General features: G+C 43.6%; 1 protein-coding gene across 1 annotated transcript in view; it reads right to left on the reverse strand.

Annotated features, from left to right (window-relative positions):
• Window positions 1–918: 918 nt before the first annotated feature.
• Window positions 919–19,382, reverse strand: part of LOC147685204 (protein Wnt-3a) — a 292,735-nt gene continuing 274,271 nt past the window's right edge. Inside the window, exons 3-4 of the mRNA XM_086941116.1 lie at window positions 6,701–6,966; window positions 919–4,787 (exon numbers count right to left, since the gene is read on the reverse strand). Coding sequence (XP_086797242.1) covers window positions 4,308–4,787; window positions 6,701–6,966 — 746 coding nt within the window. The 3' untranslated portion in view covers window positions 919–4,307. The remainder of the gene's footprint in view (window positions 4,788–6,700; window positions 6,967–19,382) is intronic.

Consider the following 19,382-nt stretch of genomic DNA (forward strand, 5'->3'; position numbering starts at 1 on the left):
GTTTTTCATGGGTTTCCTGTTCTTAACTGTAGAAGTTTTACAATGAAAACTAGTGACATGCTTGCAATGCCTACCAATATAATTCAATACTTTTATGGCATACCTTTATTCGTGAATATGTATCTCAAAAGGTGAATTCGTACACAACTTCACATCTGTTACTTTCTTTAAAAAAACTAACGTCTACATTTCTTTCATAGAAAGAAAACAATAATGTTTGTATAGCTATAAGTTGGATAGCAGCATTTCAGTTTTAGTGTGCTCTCCTTTTTGAATAACGTGCTAGGTGATGTGTGGAAAGATGTTTTCCAACTATCTCCTAAGTGTTGTACAAATGCATGTCGTGAGATAAGCTGGTAGCTGAGGATTCATGGATGTTAGTCTGCCCAGTTAGATTTAGGGGTTTCCCTCTGGCGTTGACATTGGGAGCTAAGACTAGTGCTTTAACATTTCGGCTCCCAGAGGAGTGGAACTCTCCCAAGTGCAGTCTAATTTTGCTCAGGTTTCACCTAGACATATGACTCCTCCCATTTTCATTGTGTTCTTTGATTGGTCGATTTTGTAGAGTATCTATCCAAAGCTCCACAATAAAGTCTCAAAGACAGTAGAAAGCCCACACATTAAGAGATTGTGATAGTTGAAGTTATTCCCTCAGATTTGACTCGGGAGAGAGGTTTTTGGCCAAGGTTAGAAAGAAGAAGAAAAGACAACAAAGTTTAGAGAATTTTTAAAAGAGAAGGCAAGCATGGCTGTTGACACGTGGTGAGCAGTTAATGAGAAGGGGAGATCAAATGTTTCAGAGGTCAGTAAGCAGAGCCATGGCAAACCTTCTAAATCTTTTTATATTTTTTCAACACATAATACATGTAAACCTGGGAAATTCGGACTCATGTAAAACGTTTGCCCCCTCCAAAGAAAAAGTTAGGACTAGAACAAATTATTTCCTACAGTCGATTTGAGGTCAACCTCCTCAGAGTCTCTAGTGACATGGCTCTTCCATATAAAGGATTGATTCTCAGAACTCAATGGGGTACACATAGAAGTACTCTGGAATCCCTCAATACCCAAATACACTAAGATGGGAATTTAGTTTGTAGAGTCAATGTAATACTGATAAAATTCAAATGTACAGGGATTTCTTATCTAAGCCAACATAGATCATTTACAAAAGGCACATATGTCTTGTATGAATATGTTTGGCAGCAAAAGTCATTATTTGTTTATTATAAGTCTTAGCAATTCAGACTGGAACAAGAGAGTTAATACAAGCATAATTTTGAAAAGATTGGCTACACTATGCTGTGTTTAGAAAGAGTGTCAAAGCCAAGTAATTATCAATGTACCATTTCTGTTGACACACCAACAATTTGTTAGCACCCAGTATTTCTTTGGCCTATATATGGTAGCTACTGTTAGTAGAACAGGACAGTCCTCACCATGCCGATCAATAGTCATGATTACTGTCACAGGCATTATACAGGGTGGGAAACAACAGCTATTCAAACCTATCTCCATTACTACGGTGGAAGACATTTCACCATATCCATTATAGAATACTGTAGAATACAATAAAACATGCTTACTGTTAGCCATTTTGTTTTCACCTTTCAGGATTTTTCCTTGCTGCACTTTTAGTGAATTGCGCCTGGTCTATTTGCATGTTTCTACGGAAGTTCAGTGAATGCATCCTCCAATTTCAGGAAAGATTACGTTTGTACGTGGGATTATGGCCCTTTTGCACAAATGTGCACGTCTGTGCATAATACAGATTTTCCTTTAAAGCTGACTTGGCTGGCAGAGTTTTTTAAAAAGTTGCTGTGGATGACTGGGAAAAAAGGATTTTTATTTTTTACCCAGCATAATCAACTTTTTATGAGGGCCTGTGAACTGTGTGTAAACCGCAGATCACTGTTTAGGTCTGAGGAGGTGATCTCAAACTTTCATACTCCTGAATGGCTACGTGAATGCCATTCTGGTGTAGAATAACACTACACAGTATAAACTGGGACAGCAGATGTCACGTATGCTATAGGGTTTTTAATAGATGACCTATGGTACACACAGATTTCAGCAGTGGGCAGTCATCCCACTGCACTATTCTAAAGGTTGAGCTTTCCTGAAAACAAGCAACATAGAGAACCTAATTTAGGACTTTGTGGTCCGGCCTTCCTTATATCAAGTTTGTTGCCACACAGGTGGCCAATATTCTTGGAAAGTGCTTCTTCTGACATGGCAGCACTGCCATATCGTGGTTGTCCTGTGCATTTCTGTTCATTTCAGAAACAAACTCCCCAAAATACAATGCTCTTAATGTGTAGGAGATTTGGCCAAATATCTGTGTGTGTGGGGGTGGGGGCTTGTTTGCTTTCTTTGCCATGGCTATCATGCCTTGCATGGAATGCCGCATCAGAAAATAATTTCATCAGAAGGCAGCTCTACATAGGGATGGCCTTCTGGTGCAATGGACCTGGCAGTACTCTGCAAGATGGCCCACCACAAAGAGGTTTTCAACAATTTTGCTGACTGGGTCATCAGAAGTGAAGCAGTTCTGCTGAATTAAAATTAGCCTTGGGGGTGTGATGGAAAACGTGTGTGATCGAGAATTCCATAAGTTTGGGGAAAACTCCATTTACCTACCACCTCTAAATCAAGTCTGTAATGTTAAGGCCTTCTGGAGGAGACTTTTGAATATTTTATCCATGTCTGAGGAAGTGCCACGTAGTGTCCATTTATGACTAATGGGTTTAGCAGGAAGAGGGAATATATCTTGGTATTGAGAGATTTCTATCACCTTTACCACTCACTCAGCCTCCAGTCCATCCTTGCTGCCTTGGGGTTCTGCCTTTGTAATTGTATTTATTGTATTTTTGGTGATAGACACACAGGACCGGATTTCAGTTTAACATCCACATCTACTTCAGTACCTGGTCTGGTTGTCAACCCTTTTATATGGAATGAGTCTAAATCTATTTTTAACAGAACTAGATGTTGATACAAAGTTGAAGATGTGATACCCATGATGATGTATTGCTTCAGAAGGATCTACTATTTAGAAACCATAGTAGGTTTTGATGTTCAAGGAAAAGGTAACAAGAGACATTCTCAAGCAAAAAATAGATGACCTATTGCAACAAAAAGTAGTTCCTGAACAGATGCTGTGGCCCTTCATCCTCTGGCATTTGAAATGCCAATTGAAGGGAAGTCTGCTATTGTGATGAGGTGAGATAGGTTGGTCCACTGTTACTCTACACCCGGCATAGTGCAGGATTTGTGTTGGAGAGAAATGAACTAAGTACAGTTTCCAACTATAGTATATTCAACATGAAAGCATATCGTTCAATTCCTGCAAGGCATTGCCATCAGTATTGTGTTAGAGTATGAGTATCACCTCTGACTGCATAAAATGTTACCCACCTTACGGTACTCATCTGGAGATGCTCTTGCCCTGTTTCAAAGGGGATTCGTTCACTCCTAATATTTTATTAACCCACGAGGTGACTTGTACGTTTACTACTGTGAACATACACAGGCATTGGCCACTTGAAGAAAAGTGATAAACATATTATGTGTTTTTCAGTCCATTTGGGCTAATGTGCTTTACAGTAGTCATGGAAATGTTAACATTTGTAAGTAAAATAAGCGAACACCCACATATCTTGACTGCAGAAAATAATGTGTTGGCACCTACAGCACATGGAGTATCCCTAAGCCTTTATGGTCCATATTGTCTTAAGAGCAGATCCATCTTCTAGTGGTTATACATCCTTGTAGCAGAGCTCATGGTCCATGCTCCTGTGAGGTTTAGGAAAGCTTCTTCTGGGATTATGCTGATTATTGATCATACACCGATATGAAACCAATACTCCTCCATCAATGTTAGTTCAAATGTTTGACATGGTTTGTGTGGTGCATTGGTTGATCTGCTTTATTTTTCGTGTTTGCTTTGCGTGCAGTCAGGATATGACTGTCACCATGGCGCAAGTCATCAGAGCTTACTTCACAGCCCCTGCCTCTTCACACAGTGTTGGCAATGAGGAAAAAGAAAATGCTTGATTCCTGAAAATTAGCGCCACCGCCTGAAAGGTTCATGATGACTTGCAAATAGACTGCAACGTTGCAATGGGATAAAATGTTTTATGTAGTGTTACACGATTGCTGGGTTAGCATTCAGCTGCATCTCACACTATTCAGGAATTCCTATACTATCCAAACAAATTGAGCCTTTTTCACAACCAAAAAAGAGCTTTGTCACAAGCGTATCTCAGAACATTGAGTCACTGTAGAGAAGCAGTTTTAGCATTTTCAACCTATTTACATGTGTGAACATCATACACCCGTACACATTCCTGGCAGCTCACGTAGCAGCACCAGTGGAATATGCAGTGGCACTTTTCTTTCCTCTTTTCAGTCCGTGTGTTGTGACCGCGTCCACAGCACAGAAGATCGCAGCCATCGATTCCATGAGACGTCACATTACAAATCCTGTCACGGGTGCCAAACGACCCTGTCTCGGGGTTTGGCTCGCAAAAATTTGGGGAGCTTTCATAATAAACCAAATCTCTTTCAGTTGGCGGCTTGAAGAAAGTGTACTTGGGCCGGAGGGTCTCAACCCAGCCACGGGATTCTCGATGCTTCTCCACAACCATTTCAGAGGCACTGTCGTATTTGTCCTTGAGGTAGTCACCAATGACTCTGAAGTCTGGCTGCGACCACCAACACGTCTTCACCTCGCAGCTTCCAGACAGCCCATGACATTTGCACTTTAGGTGCATATGATCAATGATTGACTAGAAGAGAGAAAAAAAATGTAGTCACTATTTTGCTCTAGGAAGTTGTTTTAGAGTATTGTAAGACAACATTCCAGAGCCAACAAAATTGCATGCAACATAATTCAGTTTGTAAATATTTTGTTCTGATTTTGGAACATTGTAATATTTTACTAAGAGAGTAGAATTAAACCAAAATCCTTGAATGCCACAATATCCAGGTTAATAATACTGACTGCAAATACATTAACTCCACTGTATCGTCAAGGTAAGAAAATAAATGGAAGCATGGACCTCCTATTGTAACTCACCATCTACTTAGCTTGACGAAATAGTGGAAGTGGATATTGCGGAGTCGATGTATGTGCATGTCTATGTTGAAACTTTGATATCACAAGTCCCCAACCTTTAAAATATCTATAGTTTAAGGAATGAGTCTGACATTAAACTGTGACTTACTCCACCCTAGAATAAATCCAAAGACATGCTTATTGTGACAATCTCCCAGCCTATCGTCCAATTGTCCTGTTTATCGGTCCACTTATAGCAATAATTCAGAAGTAACAGCAACTACTGAATGTGCAGTGTTAAAACCACATCCAAATACATATACACCACTATAAGAAATGTGTTTAGTTCGAGAAAATGTTTGACTATACCTCTTGACAAAGGACTCTGAACACAGCGAATGCTGACAAGAGCACCATTCTATTTAGACGGGCCCTAAAAATGTAATCTCTTGCAAGATGATTAAAAAAATAAAAGACACCAATCCCATGTCATAATATGCTACTATTTTGCAACCGATCCTTAATGTTGTACTCATTTTAATTTATTTTTTGGAAATATCTTTTTTATTAAACATGCAGGGAATGATAAAAACAAAGTACAGTGCAACACCACTGTCTTCATCCAAGCCAAGTGCAGTAATATAACATCCGGCAGTACACTACATGAGACCTTTGCCAGTACAACAAATCTGATGAAATTCTCCATCTTAAACATCTTCAGTCATCTAGGTAGTCCCCTGCCTGTTGAGAAGTGTCCCTGAACGGTGTACATGGCATTCCACAGATTTCATTCCAGGCCCCCCAAATTCTGGTCCATTTTTGTGGGCACCCTCTTCCCTCGTAAATCGCCCGCTCAGCCTGCATACACCAGTCCATATCCGTCTCCCAGTCTTTGAGTTTGAACCTGGTGGTTCCCTTCCAGGATCTAGCTTTATTACGTTTGGCAATCATGCCCCCTGTGAGACCCATATGCTCTCAGCCCTTGAGAGATCTGTAGTGTCCCATATGTTAAGGAGGCACCATCGGGTCGAGAGCTCCATTGTTTTCTGACATATTAAAAGTAACACTGAGGTTACCTTCCCCCAATACGTCTGGAGACGCGGGCATTCCCACCACTGGTGCATGTATGTGCCTGTTTGCCCACAGCCCCTGGGACATCTCGGGGAGTCAAAGACACCCATTCTGACAAATGCTGAACTTGTATAGTATGCTATATGCAGGAGTTTGAGTTGGATAAACTTAAATCGAGATTGGATCGCTACCTCTCGGGGTGACGCTAGTGCCTCCTGCCAGAGTCATCACTAATGTCTCCCACATCGTCTGCCCATTTTGCTGGTATTTTTCCCATTGCATCTACTCATTTTATTTTTGATGATGCTAACTATTGCATGTCACAATGAGATTACTAGAGAGTGAAAGCTTGGACGTGCAAGAGCAAATAGTGCCATAAAGGCTATTGGCCAATCATCTCACTCCTATGCAAACTATCAGGCACCACAAACTGCATCCTAAGGAGCCATGATGAGATGGTGTTGATTTATTGCAAGGCATTATGAAAGAGGGTGGATTTAACTTCTTCTTAAACTTAAAGGGATTGAAACCCTTCATGTTTCATTGTCTTGCTCATCTTCACACTGTCATTACCGTTCGTCCAGCCTCATTGTTGTGCCTGTTCATGGCAGAACGAGCATCAGGCCTGTTCTCTCGAGCATCTGCAAACTCTCGCGAGACCATGCTCCCAAACTCCACATCCTCACTGCAGCCTCCCCACTTCCAGCCTTCGCCCGGGGGTCCCTTGTGTCGCGTGTCACACCCACAGATAGTGGCTGATCCCTCGGCGCAGGAACGGGTCACAGCGAATGCCACGCCAGCAGATGCAATCGCATGGACAAAGGCAGACTCTCTTGTGGCTGGAAATACAAACAGAGAGAGTTAAGTATGAGGTTGGAAGATTTTCTGAATAATCAATATCACAAAAAGTCTGAAATAAAATTTAGATTCAATTATTCAAGCTCCCAAAACTACCTAGACTGTAGACCAAAACAGAAAACATTTTTTCAAATAATTGCAGTACCTCAGGACGTGGTCTTGACTGTAAGCACAAGATTTTGTTTACTTATAGATGAAGACCTATTGTTCGTAGAAAAGGTCTGCAAGGCCCATCTACCACTAGACTCAAGATAAATGTTTCACTCATGTTACCTATACTCACCTTAGCCAGTCCCAGACATGTGTTTTGCATTACCGGCTTGTTGCTAGGTATGTCCCAAATTCGTATAATTTCCATTGTGGAAATTATGCAAAATTACCCACCAAATTATGTGAAATTACGTGAAATGCCAATTGGGTGTTTTATTGATAACTGCAAAATGTGTTCTTTCATGCACTTGGATGCGACGGCACATTTTGTGCTATATAAAATTTGTGCAAAATCTCAACGCTGAACAGCGCTTACGTTTTATTTGCCGGCGACGGCGTTGCTCCCGAGCTCCTATAATAATTGTTTTACCCAAATGATTTCTCAATCTTGGGCATTTCGACTAACAAGCATAATGCGAAATTCTTGAAATTATGCAAGATTATGCAAGTGTAATTGAAATTTCACCAGGGGTCTACTTTTTACCTGTAATGCCGATTGGAATGGAGATTCAATCAGTTACCATTCTTTCCACAAATATACATTTTCTCTTGTTGCTAGTGGAACTTCACCCTACACATCTGATCTTCTGGCCCACTCAACATGCTTGGCTCCTTCACTATATTTTTAATCCTTGAAGTTCTATATCGAATGTCCCGTTGTTTCTCTTTTCCATACCATAACTTTTAGTAAACGTCTAATGAAGGCCTTGCACCTTGTGAATTCTTATCCCTAGGGCTGTCTCTCAAATGTGTATACACTTTTTGAAAGGCGCCCTTCAGAGCAGTTTTCAACAGATGTTTAACTAAGAAAGAAAATCTGTAATTTGTATTTCCGTGTCCTGGGTGTAGAGATTAATTTGCATAAAACTGGTTACAGCTCTGTCCTGTCCAGGACAAGGGCACTAGGACCCTGGGACAGCGCAGGGGAGAGGGGACACCGGACACCACATCAGGTCAAGGGGTGGGGAGAGGGACACTCAGCTGTTGGACCTCAGGGGAAGAGGTCGCGCTCTGGACATGATGTGACAGAAATAATAAAGGCGTACCTGTTTACCAAAACCTCGTTCTGTGTGGTTTTCCTGGGTTGACCGACACAACATCTGGCGACGAAGGCGGCGACGATCTCATCGTGTGTGGCCATCGACGATCGACGAGAAATATTGGCAATTTAAAAGAGGAGCCCACCCTGGATCGCATCCTGCCCACAAAGGACAACTGAAGAAGAATTGCCCCAAAGAGAAGAACAGCGACGTGGGAGCCCACCCCGATCGCTGCAAACGAAATCGACGAGTGCCAGTAAGACGCTGTTTACAGGCGCGAAGTTTGAAGAATTGGCGCGAAAGCCAATAGGAGCGAAGAATAGAGAGGCGGCCATTTTGAAATCAGGCAGGGTCCCGATTGGCTGCGAAATCCCACGAGAATATCGGCGGCCATTTTGGAGTCAGGCAAAAAGGGAAAAAGGATAAGAAGGAGCTGATTAAAGAGAAAAAGGCACAAATAAGGTCAAATAAAGGCAAATAAGTGGCAATAGTGGACATAAGAAGAATATTTAAAGGAAAAAGGGGCAAATAAAAGGAAAAAGAAACCAGAAAGCAAAGACACAAGGAAACAAAAGAAAAAGGAATAAATAAGCACAAGTAAAGGCAAAAAAGGGGTACAAAAACGAAAATAAATAAATAAATAAGTATCAAATAATAGCAGCAAAAGTGCTAGTATAAGAAAAGAAGACGACAGCAAAGTGAACAAGTACAAATAAAGAAATAAGGGACTCAAAGAGCACGTAAAGAAGATACAAGAGAACAAAGCACAGACAAAGAAGATAATAAAGAAAGAACAAAGGGTGACAAGGACGAATAAGAGAATCGAACTAAGGGAATTGAGCGCTAATAAAGGACATGCTAAGACAAAAACAGTACATAAGAGAAAAAAGATAACAAATAAAAGGAAAGAAAGGAAAATAAAGACACATAAGAGAAAATAAAGACGGTAAAGTGCTGACTAAAAAGAAAAAGTGCTGAGTTGAGCACCAGGAAAAGAAACAAGCACAGGCAATAAAGAAAAGAGGACAAAAGAAAAAGACAATAGAAGAAAACAGAAGAGTGGCAGAAAGAGCACAGAGAATAGAAGAGTGCCAGAAGACCACGGAGAATAGAAGAGAGCCAGGAAGAGCACAGAAGACAGAAGAGAATAAAGAAAAGAGGACAAAAGAAAAAGACAATAGAAGAAAACAGAAGAGTGCCAGAAAGAGCATAGAGAATAGAAGAGTTCCGGAAGAGCACGGAGAATAGAAGAGTACCAGGAAGAGCACACGAAAGAGTGTCAAGAAGAGCACAGAAAAGAAGAAATGACAGACCCCAAGCCAGAAAGACAAAGTGCACAATACAGAAAACCACCACCATTCAACTTGTCGGAGCCACAAGTAGGAATAAGGTGGGAGAATTGGATCAAACGTCTGGAGAGATACATGAAAGCGACTGATGTGACAGAGGCAAAGAAACTGGGTCTATTACTAAATTTTGCAGGCGATGACATTGAGGACCTCCTAGTGACGCTACCAACAAAGGAAACAACTACATATAAAAAACTAAAGAAATGTTTAACAGCGAAATTTGACCAGCAAAGAAATATTGATCTTGAACGATACACTTTCGCAACTGCGTCTCAACAAATAGACGAAACACCAGATGACTTTGCGACCAGACTGAGAAAACTTGTAACACATTGTGAATTTGACAAATTTGACAACACCCAAGCAATAAGATTGCAAATCATAGAAGGCTGCCGTGACACGGGGATCCGTGCAAAAATACTAAAAGAGCCAATGTCACTAGAAAACATCCTGGCCCTAGCAAGAGCGGAGGCTAGAGCGACAGCAGACGCAAAGGAAATGGAGCGAGGAAAGTTCACAGAAGAAACAGCGCTGTGCCTGTTGAGCAACATCACAACGGAAATGATGAGTCTCATGGCAACTGAAAGACTGGAAGAAGATGATGCTGCCACAAGCACCCCACTGAGGGGGCTAACAAACAAAGGAAAACGTTTCACAGGGACCGAAGAGCACCACAAAGAATTGAAAGAGATCAGATTTGCTATGACGGCCGAGGACGACCCAGCACACGCTGACCGGAGGCTGCACAGAGAGCCAAATTCAGATGGCAACGAAATGGAACTGGTAGCAAAGGTGACACAACATCAACAAGAAAAAAATCACCGAAGACAGGTGGTGGCACAAGAAAGCAGAAATGGAACGGCGATGAGGGAATCAAGAAGAGTGAGACTGTCACACACAAGAAGGCTAAAAAGAGTGGAACAAGAAGACACTGCTGCAAGAGCTCAAACAGCAAACGCAACAACAAAGGCCCATGAAAAGAAAGGAAGACATGCGACGAAACGAAAAAGAAAGAAAGGAGGCATCGCAATGGTCAAAGAAGGACAAGCGAGGAAATGGAGCAACGAGATCCCAGGAGGAAAGTTGAAGATGACAAAAGCAAAAGAACGGATGGCAAAGGCGGCAGTTTGGCCAGTGTCACGTCACAGGACACCTTTCGCATGTCAGCAAGGCAGAAGGAAGAGAAGCGGAAAGGTCAAAGCAAGAACTGTAGAAAGACACACTAAAGGAAGAAGCTCAAGCGGATATCAGAAAACAGCGATCAAGATGGAAACAAATGGAACCAAAGAGACTAATTGAGGAGGTGTCAATGAAGAGGCCTATGGGCCATCGAACAACATCTCTCTCTCTCTCTCTCTCTCTCTCTCTCTCTCTCTCTCTCTCTTTCCTTTTTCAAAAAAAAAAATAATGTTTGTTTTGCAACAAGGGGGGAGATGTCCTGTCCAGGACAAGGGCACTAGGACCCAGGGGCAGCTCAGGGGCGAGGGGACACCGGACACCACATCCGGTCAAGGGGTGGGGAGAGGGACACTCGGCTGTTGGACCTCAGGGGGAGAGGTCGCGCTCTGGACATGATGTGACAGAAATAATAAAGGCGTACCTGTTTACCAAAACCTCGTTCTGTGTGGTTTTCCTGGGTTGACCGACACGACAAGCTCTCTCCATAAAATGAACCATGTCATGTTTAATTTGTGCAGGGGGATTGCAGATAGTTGACTGCAGTACTTTTGGAGCCCAGGGGCCCTATTATGTAAATGGCGCACTTTCCCTATTTTTGCCCGGTGTACCTTAAAACAGATGCGTCAGGCGCAAACATGGAAAGTGTGTCCTATTACAAGGAATCCGCTGCCCCTAGGGCAGCCGCGAAATCGCGCTGCCCTAGGGGCAGTGCATTTCTGGGAAAAACGGTTCAGCTGCTTTGAACCCGCTTCGTGTTTTCATCGTGCAGCCAGCACCCGCCTGCACATTTAAAGGTGATTAGAGATCCCCTTGCAGACGGGTGCAGCCAGTGACTAGACGGGTGCAGCCAGTGACTTGACCCGCCGACAAAGGAGATGTTTGGTGGGTCCATGAGACTTCATTTGCTTTCCTTAGTGGGCTACTATCAGGGGTATCACTGACAGTGTGCTACCTTTTAAATGTCCTACTGTCAGTGTGCCTCCTGACAGCTTCTTTGCCTCTGAGACCGCGTCTGTAATATGGCGCATGCTCAAAGAGACTCGCTCATTTGCATGGGGCACGCCCCCATGCACATGAGGGAATGCCCCCTGAAGATAACGCTGATGCTTTATGTGCGCCAGTGCTATCGTTATTACTGAAGGGGGCGCACAAGTGTCTGCGGCCCCTTCTGTAATGCCAAAGTGCCCAGAGGCCCCATAAAACGGGCGTGAACTCCCGTTGCGCCCTCGGGGCATTTATGTAATACCGCCCCACGCCCCAGCACTTACTTTCATTGGAGACTTTAGTGCAAAGCAAGAGAGTGGAAGTCAAAAAAGGGAGAATGAAAGAGGAAGAAAGACAGGAAAACAGGGACAAAGGAAGAAAGAAGTGATCAAAAAGGATTCACCAGAGTCGGATAGAGACAGGAATTTTAGGGTGATTGAAAAAAGTAGCATGAGATGGGCTCGAGACTAGTCAACCTCGCTATTTCGCAACCTGGCATTCTCTAGCACTGGCAACAAGTTTCTAAGTAACATTTTTGTTTTCTGCATTCATTTTCTCTATTACTTTAGTTTTACAGATTTAGCACTTCAACCACGACTGGCTCATTTCATCTCTTTTAAAATGTAATCACGTAATTCTATTAACCATCTGGTTTATTATTTGTGCCAATACTGTGTTATTAACCGTAGCAGAAAAGAGGTATTTCTATGTACCTTTCAGTAGACAATAACTATGTATTTAATTCAATTTCAGAAAACGAATTCACAGATTCTAATATTTCATTCCTTATAGAGAATATCTGATTGTTTATTACAACACTTTGACATATAAAAAGGCGAAACATGGCACATTATAAAAGTCCAAAAGTAAATGAAATTAATCATTAATAAGTATTACTCCTTGCCTGCCATCAATATAACGCTGAAAAAGTAAGTATCATTGAGTAAAAGTGTTAGCTCTGCTTGCATAGAAAAATATCCACCTCAACAATAACGACCTCCATATACAGAATATTGAATAACAACTATCATGAACATATATGGGGAATTACAGATTTACTTCTCTTCACTCCGAACACGTTTATTTAACTTGACAACATGTTCGTAGTTAATATTGCATAGATAGAAATGTCAAAGAAAGAAAAGGAGGAAGAAGAAAGGGTGAGAGGAAAGGCCGAAACATGTAAGAAATACTAAAAAAATTGACTTGTTTTAAAGAAAAAGTGAAAGGAAGGATATAAGAATGTATAATGGTGAAAGGATGGGTGAAAGAGAGAGAGGATCGATAGGAGAAAGTGTGTATGAATGGAAGGGTGGAGGGATGGACGAATGAGTGAAAGTATTGTTGATGGAAGAGTGAAAGCATGGATTCATGCATGGTGGATAGGTGAAAGGATGGATGTATATCGTATAGGTTAAAAGGGCGAAATGCTGGATAGGAGGATGGAAGAAAGCAAGGATACGTGGGCGGATAGCTGCTTTGGTGGAAAAGAGAAAGAATGGATTGATGGATGGATGAGTAGGCGATATGAATAAATGGAGGGGTGAAAGACAAGCAAAGTACTGCATTTGCTCCTCAGTCTAAATAGCTGGAAGATTCACCTTCTCTGTCTAATTTAATGACTATCTAACAGAAGAACTAACACCCCATCTTCAAACAAAAGCTTTCTTAAGTGACCGCTCAACTGAGCTGCTAAACTCATGCTGCAGCTGGAATATGCGTCAGTCAGTGTAGTGCTAGAGACGGTGAAGGGCCTGTGTCTAATATCAGGCAGCCAATGTCTAAACTGGTGAAGCCCAGGACTGTAGCTAGCAATGGTGCAGCAGGTGCAGCTGCACTGCACCCTAGACGTCTGAGGTGCACAGAGAATTATGATTACTTCTTAAATGTACTAATCCACTATGGGCCCCATGGCAACCTTGCGATGCCACTGGTGAAGCCATGGGTTTGTATCTTCCTATATTTTAATGAAGGACTTCCCATACAGGCGGAATTGGAGGTAAGAGGATTTACCTGGTTGGGTGCCTGGGTGCCTATGGGTAACACACAAGGGTGTGTGTCAAAAGAATATAGGAGACAGGCCATAGCAGCAAAGGGGAGGCTGTTCTAGCCAGAAGTGAAGCGTAGAGGACCACAAAGCCTACCAATGGAGTAGTGCCGACTTGAAATAAAGAGAATGAAACCTAGGATAAAGCAATTGCCCACATCACTTGAACTAACCAATAGGGATCAAACAGGAGGCAATTTATCTATGCCCCTGGAGAGATGAGTCACAATAGCGGCTGCCAACTTCAACCCACCCACCTTAGCCTAATGAAACAGAAATGAAGGCTACGTTGTTGACGTGACATGAGCTGTAATCTAGTGATCAAACTCACGATCATGGGAAAGACAGGCCAGTGGAAGAGGATGGGTCCCAACATCTGGTCTTGGGATGCCAAACGTCAGGGCCAGATAAAATTGAGACAGGTGGAACTACCTCAAAGCAGACACAGCACTCACAGCCCAAGCCCTGCTGGTGGCCAGCTAACTGGTACTAACAATGGTTGGCGAATTAAACCTTCTATCTGGTCCTGGGGGTGCCTATAAGACCGACCAATTCAGCAAGGCTTCAACTTTGCCTGATCATTGGAATAAAATTATTGCCATGTTTGCTATTCTATTTATCATAAATAAATATTTAAATTGCCTTACCCTGTTCCTGCCTGTGAACTGAGAAAGCATTGTGGAATTAGAAATACACTGTAGCCTGTTTAACTGTAGCACATGTCTGCCTCTATACTTTCGTAAAGTCAAGAATCGGGGTTCTCGGTTAAGTTGTCTGAGTACTTGGGTTATAGGATTTCGTGACAGCTTGCGCATTTTTGTCACCGAGACAGGAATGGTACATGAGGATACTTTTCAGGGGTACTGCATTAGGTAGCTTCTTACAAAGTACAGCCCCGGGAATTGACAACCCCTGCTACCAAGCTAAGGGAGCAGTCAGAGAGGTGAAAAGAGCTGCAGGGTCTGTGGCCATTAGGATCACCTTCAGCTTAAAAAAAAAAGCAACTTTGAGTTCTGCGAGATTGGAAGAAAGTGCACAAAAAGGTTCGCCTTGTCCCACCTGAGAACGGAATGCCGGCCTCTCTGACAAGAGCCCCCTCCCTACTTGACACTGCGTGGTTGGTATGGCAAATCGTCCTTATTACCTGCTGGGGTGAATGAATCCCCCTTTGTCCTGCCACTGTCACGCCGCGTTAGGCCGACAATGGACTCAGATATTTTATATGAAATTCGCCCTAGCCAGTGATTAGCAAGGAGCAACTAAGTCATAGCAACGTAGAAGTATGCATTGGCCAGGGCCCGTTGTCAGCCGTATGGGAAATCCCCATTCACATGCTTTAATAAAGCAATCGAAAGGGCGTGTGAATTGTGAAAAGCATTTTCACTTTTCTCTTTAGCTTAATCTCATGGCCGCTGGGATATTGTGCTGTGAGGAGACCACAGCAGGGGAGTGGGGAGAACTAGACTGGGTCTGCTATCAGCTTTTTTTTTCTTTTTTACAGAGCCCCCACTTATCTGAACGTTAATGATATACCAGCCTTGTTGCCTCCCCGCAACCTGGAAAAACACGCACTCCATGAAAAGGATGAACTCCGAAAACATCCTAAATGGGGCGGTGATTACTTTTCCAAGGGTCGAAGGTCACGACCTGGATCCTGCAAAGACACCCCCACTCTATGGAAGTCGAATCCGTGACTCCACCAACTAAATTATGTTACCGTAGGTCATTTACTCGCTGGGTGAGTGTAAGTGACGTTTTGAAAGACCTTTTTACAGAAACAATGGAGCAGATTTACAAGCCCTTTGCGCCTCTTTTACGCTGCCGTTGCGTCACTTTTGTGACGCAGCAGCGTCGCTAAGCCAGCACCATGCTGTGGGGTGTTTAGTAGGTGACGCATCTGGGAGATGCGTCACGTTGTAAAGCCCTGCGTCACAACTAGGCGTTCTGGCGCGCGGGGGGGAGGGGGTCCTGCGCAGGAACGACTCCCTAAAAGTGGCTGAGTGAAATCTACAAGATTTCACTCAGTCACTTTTAAGGCCATGCTGCATCAAAACCCTGCGCCGGCGTAAGGATTGAACAAGCATGTTAGGGATAGGGCTCCCCGAGCCTTGCTGGAGCTACGTCACGCTTGCGACGCAACTCAAGCAATGCGCCGTCTTTCCGATAGGGGGTTGCGACAAGCATCTGCCCATCCTTGTGCGATGGTGCGCCGCATTGTAAATGCTGCGCATCAGTGGTGGCGCACGGGTGGGCAGATGCATCGCAACTCTTTTGGCGCATCCCTGCTGATTAGCAGAGATGCGCCAGAAGTAGTAAATCTGCCCCAATGTTTTTAGCAAGGTGAACTCTAATTTAATATTTTCGTCTGGAAGTGGCCGGAGAGAAAAATGTCTCTGTATAGCACCCTGTGGATGAGATGGTGGAAGCAGGACCTAAATCGAGAAAGGGTAGAAATCAAAGATGTGGAAAGTGTTTTTTATTCATTCCCATACTCGGTTTTGCTCATTTCCATTCACCGTGTTGGTGCAAAGTTTGCTTTTGATATCACAGACAACATCGTTGAAATCCACTTGCTTTTTCTCACTGTGCTCTTTCCATACTTCACAAGTCGACGCACAGAACTTCGTCACCGGGTCTAATTTTTTTGAGGCAAAAAAAATATTTGTCTGACATGCAAAATCTCATAGAAAGCGATCACAGTCCTTATATCTGCCTGAGATTGTTGTAACCAGCAGAATTTAAAGGCAGTGCAAACGGAGATTTGGCACACACCTCAGGTTCTCTGAGTAAAGGTGGGGCGGCAACATTAAACTACAGCTTTGCTTCTTGAAATGAGAATTATCTGATTACCACATCTTCGAGGACAGGCCCAGGATGTATCTCCACAACAGAAAGCGTTTAGGCCCGTCAAGGAGACGGAGAGAGAGATCTTAGAATCTGATCATATGGACTTATGGATGAACGTTTGGGGCACTGTGCCAGTTGGAATGATTTCCTGTGTGGCCACGCTTTGGTTTCTCTGCATTGTACCAAGCGTTTAGCACTATTTTCTTAGACATATCTGCCCACCATGACCACCAGCCAGATGTGCTTTGGGAGGCGCAAGGGCTTCTTTTGGCTAGCAGTAACATTTGACCTGGGGGGCATTGCTTTGATACTAGTTGCTGGCATCTTTGCTAACTTGCAGCTGGAATGTCGCTCATTTGGTGAGTTCCTCATCTACATTGTTGTCTTCTTCAGCCTACTTTGGTGGCTGGCCTGGTACTCCGGCAACCTTGAAATCTCCTTGGAGGATCTGCAAAAGGAATCTGTGGCCAACAAGTCACGGAGCTTCAAGCAGGTGGCCTGGAAGTTCACAGAGAGATTTTCCAACAGGAAGTAAAGGAGGAAGACCTCGCTTCAGACTGCAGGAAGAAGGATGTAGCATTAGATGGTGGATCCAGTCAACTGGAAATGCCCAGCCTTCCTTGGGAACCTCTCTACTGCTCTCCCCCAGGCTGCATCAACAGCAGCATCTCTCCCTATTTAGACTTTCCCATCTTCCTCTTTGAGAAAGGCACATCTGGAGCTCAGCGCACTGAGCAAGCTAGACAAACAGTTGGTCATCATCCCTTGGCCAAAGGAAGACAGGCTGGGGTGAGAAGCATCGCCCACAGTCACCTCCAAGCTCTCCGCAGACTTGCCAGAGACGATGTTCAGCTGCATCTGATCTCAATGGAACGTTTCTGTTCAGCTGTGCTGTCCTGAAGCTGGTGTGCTTCCAATGGACGCCCCCACCAGGTTTGCCAGGCTCCATTAGTTTGAACTCAAACTTGCCCAAGAGCTGCCTCCCACATAAGAACAGACACTGCAAAACTCTTGGGTTGGTTTTCTTTCCGAATATTCTACTCTATTTTGGTAACCTTGGTCCATCAACATCAAGTTCCAGGAGCTAGTGCACAGAATCAATATGTACAGGTATTTATTCCTCTTCTGACTGACAGTTTTTCCAATCCCCCCGCGAGCTACTTTTATCTGTCATTTTTTACTTAGAATTTGGTCAACTGATATAAAAGTTCTTTCTTACATTTTTACCACACCGTTCATTGTCTAGCCCTCCCTCCAGTAACATTTATCATTTTGGGGCAAGATTCACAAATTTTCTCTAGGGACTGAATTTGCAATCTGGAGGCTAACATCTAGAAACTGCCCCCTGGATGAACTGTGCATTTGCATCCATTTTAAACTCTTCTTGACAATTTTGTTATGCAGAAGGGCAAGTCATAAGCTATACGCACCTGCCTTGGTTTAACAATACTGATTGACACAGCTGACTTGATTGCAGGATTTTAATGCAATGTACACGTGGATGAGCGGGTTGAAGTTAGAACTGTGGACTTCTCGTTTGCTTGACATTATGGGCATCATTATGATGCTGGTTGGACTTACCATAGTGGGAGCGGGACCGCCAAACATGGAGTTGGTGGTCCCGGTGCCCTTATTACAATGTGACCACCTTCACGACAGTCGCAAAGTATATATTTTCCATTGTGCTTGTGCTGGGGGCTGCAGCACATGCCGCAATAGAAAAGGTAAACTTGAAAAACATCCCTGCACCGATTGGCACACATGGTGTAGGAATGTTTAGGGGGGCACCAGAGGTACACACCAGGCCCCATGGTGAAGGGCCAGGGGGTACGGGGTCCCTGGTAGGGGTCCCCAAAGTCACTTTCTGCCTCCCTTTTAATGGCAGGCGAACCACCATGAAAGGGCAGGCAGAAAGGAACATTGTAACAATCCCTACAGCAGTGCCTGAGCAGGCACCGCCTCTATTGTAGGGATTACTGACCCAACAACGGTCTGATGGAAGGAGCCCATCAGAAAGCGTTGCACTGTCACTCCACCTGCTGCCTCTGACAGCATGCATTGTAATGTGAAGGTGGGACAGCAGCAACAGATGGCGGTCAGACTGCCTCTGAGGAGCTATTGGATGCGGTCCGACCGCCATCAGATAACTTCCTATGTCTATAAACACCTGTCTCTGTTGTTCACTTATAGCGATGTGCCATTAGGGACCAAGCTGTCCTTCACAGATGAGAAACAATGAAGCAAAAACTAGGCTGGGATATCTTAGCTTCACATTCAGAGGAGATGTGGGCTGGGAGCTCGAGATAGACTGCCCCATCATGATCGGGACTAAGATAGATTTGCAAATGGCTGATCCCTCTCTATAACAGTAAGCAACAAATAATGTAGTGGAATGCTGCTGAGAGTAATACCAGCGGCTACGATTAGTTTAAACATGTAGTTCATTTTTACTTTGTTCAGTGGTTTTTGGCTCACGGTGTACAGCATCAGCTTTATGTTTGTGCCAAACACTAGCTTAGGTGCTTTATAGGAGAGCAGTATGCATTTCAATCAGCTCATTGATGTGACACCCGTTCGCATCTCGCTCAGCTACATGGTTCCTGGTGCTGTGCTTATCTGCCATGCATGATAAATACACTGAATAATACCGCGATTTGTAAAGCGCGAACAATTACCCCTAAGGGTGTTAAGGCGCTGGGGGCTGTCAGGAAGATTAAGCAAACTATTGCCCAGAGTCACAT

The sequence above is a fragment of the Lissotriton vulgaris genome, chromosome 10 (assembly GCF_964263255.1).
Source record: "Lissotriton vulgaris chromosome 10, aLisVul1.2, whole genome shotgun sequence".
Lineage (NCBI taxonomy): Eukaryota > Metazoa > Chordata > Amphibia > Caudata > Salamandridae > Lissotriton > Lissotriton vulgaris.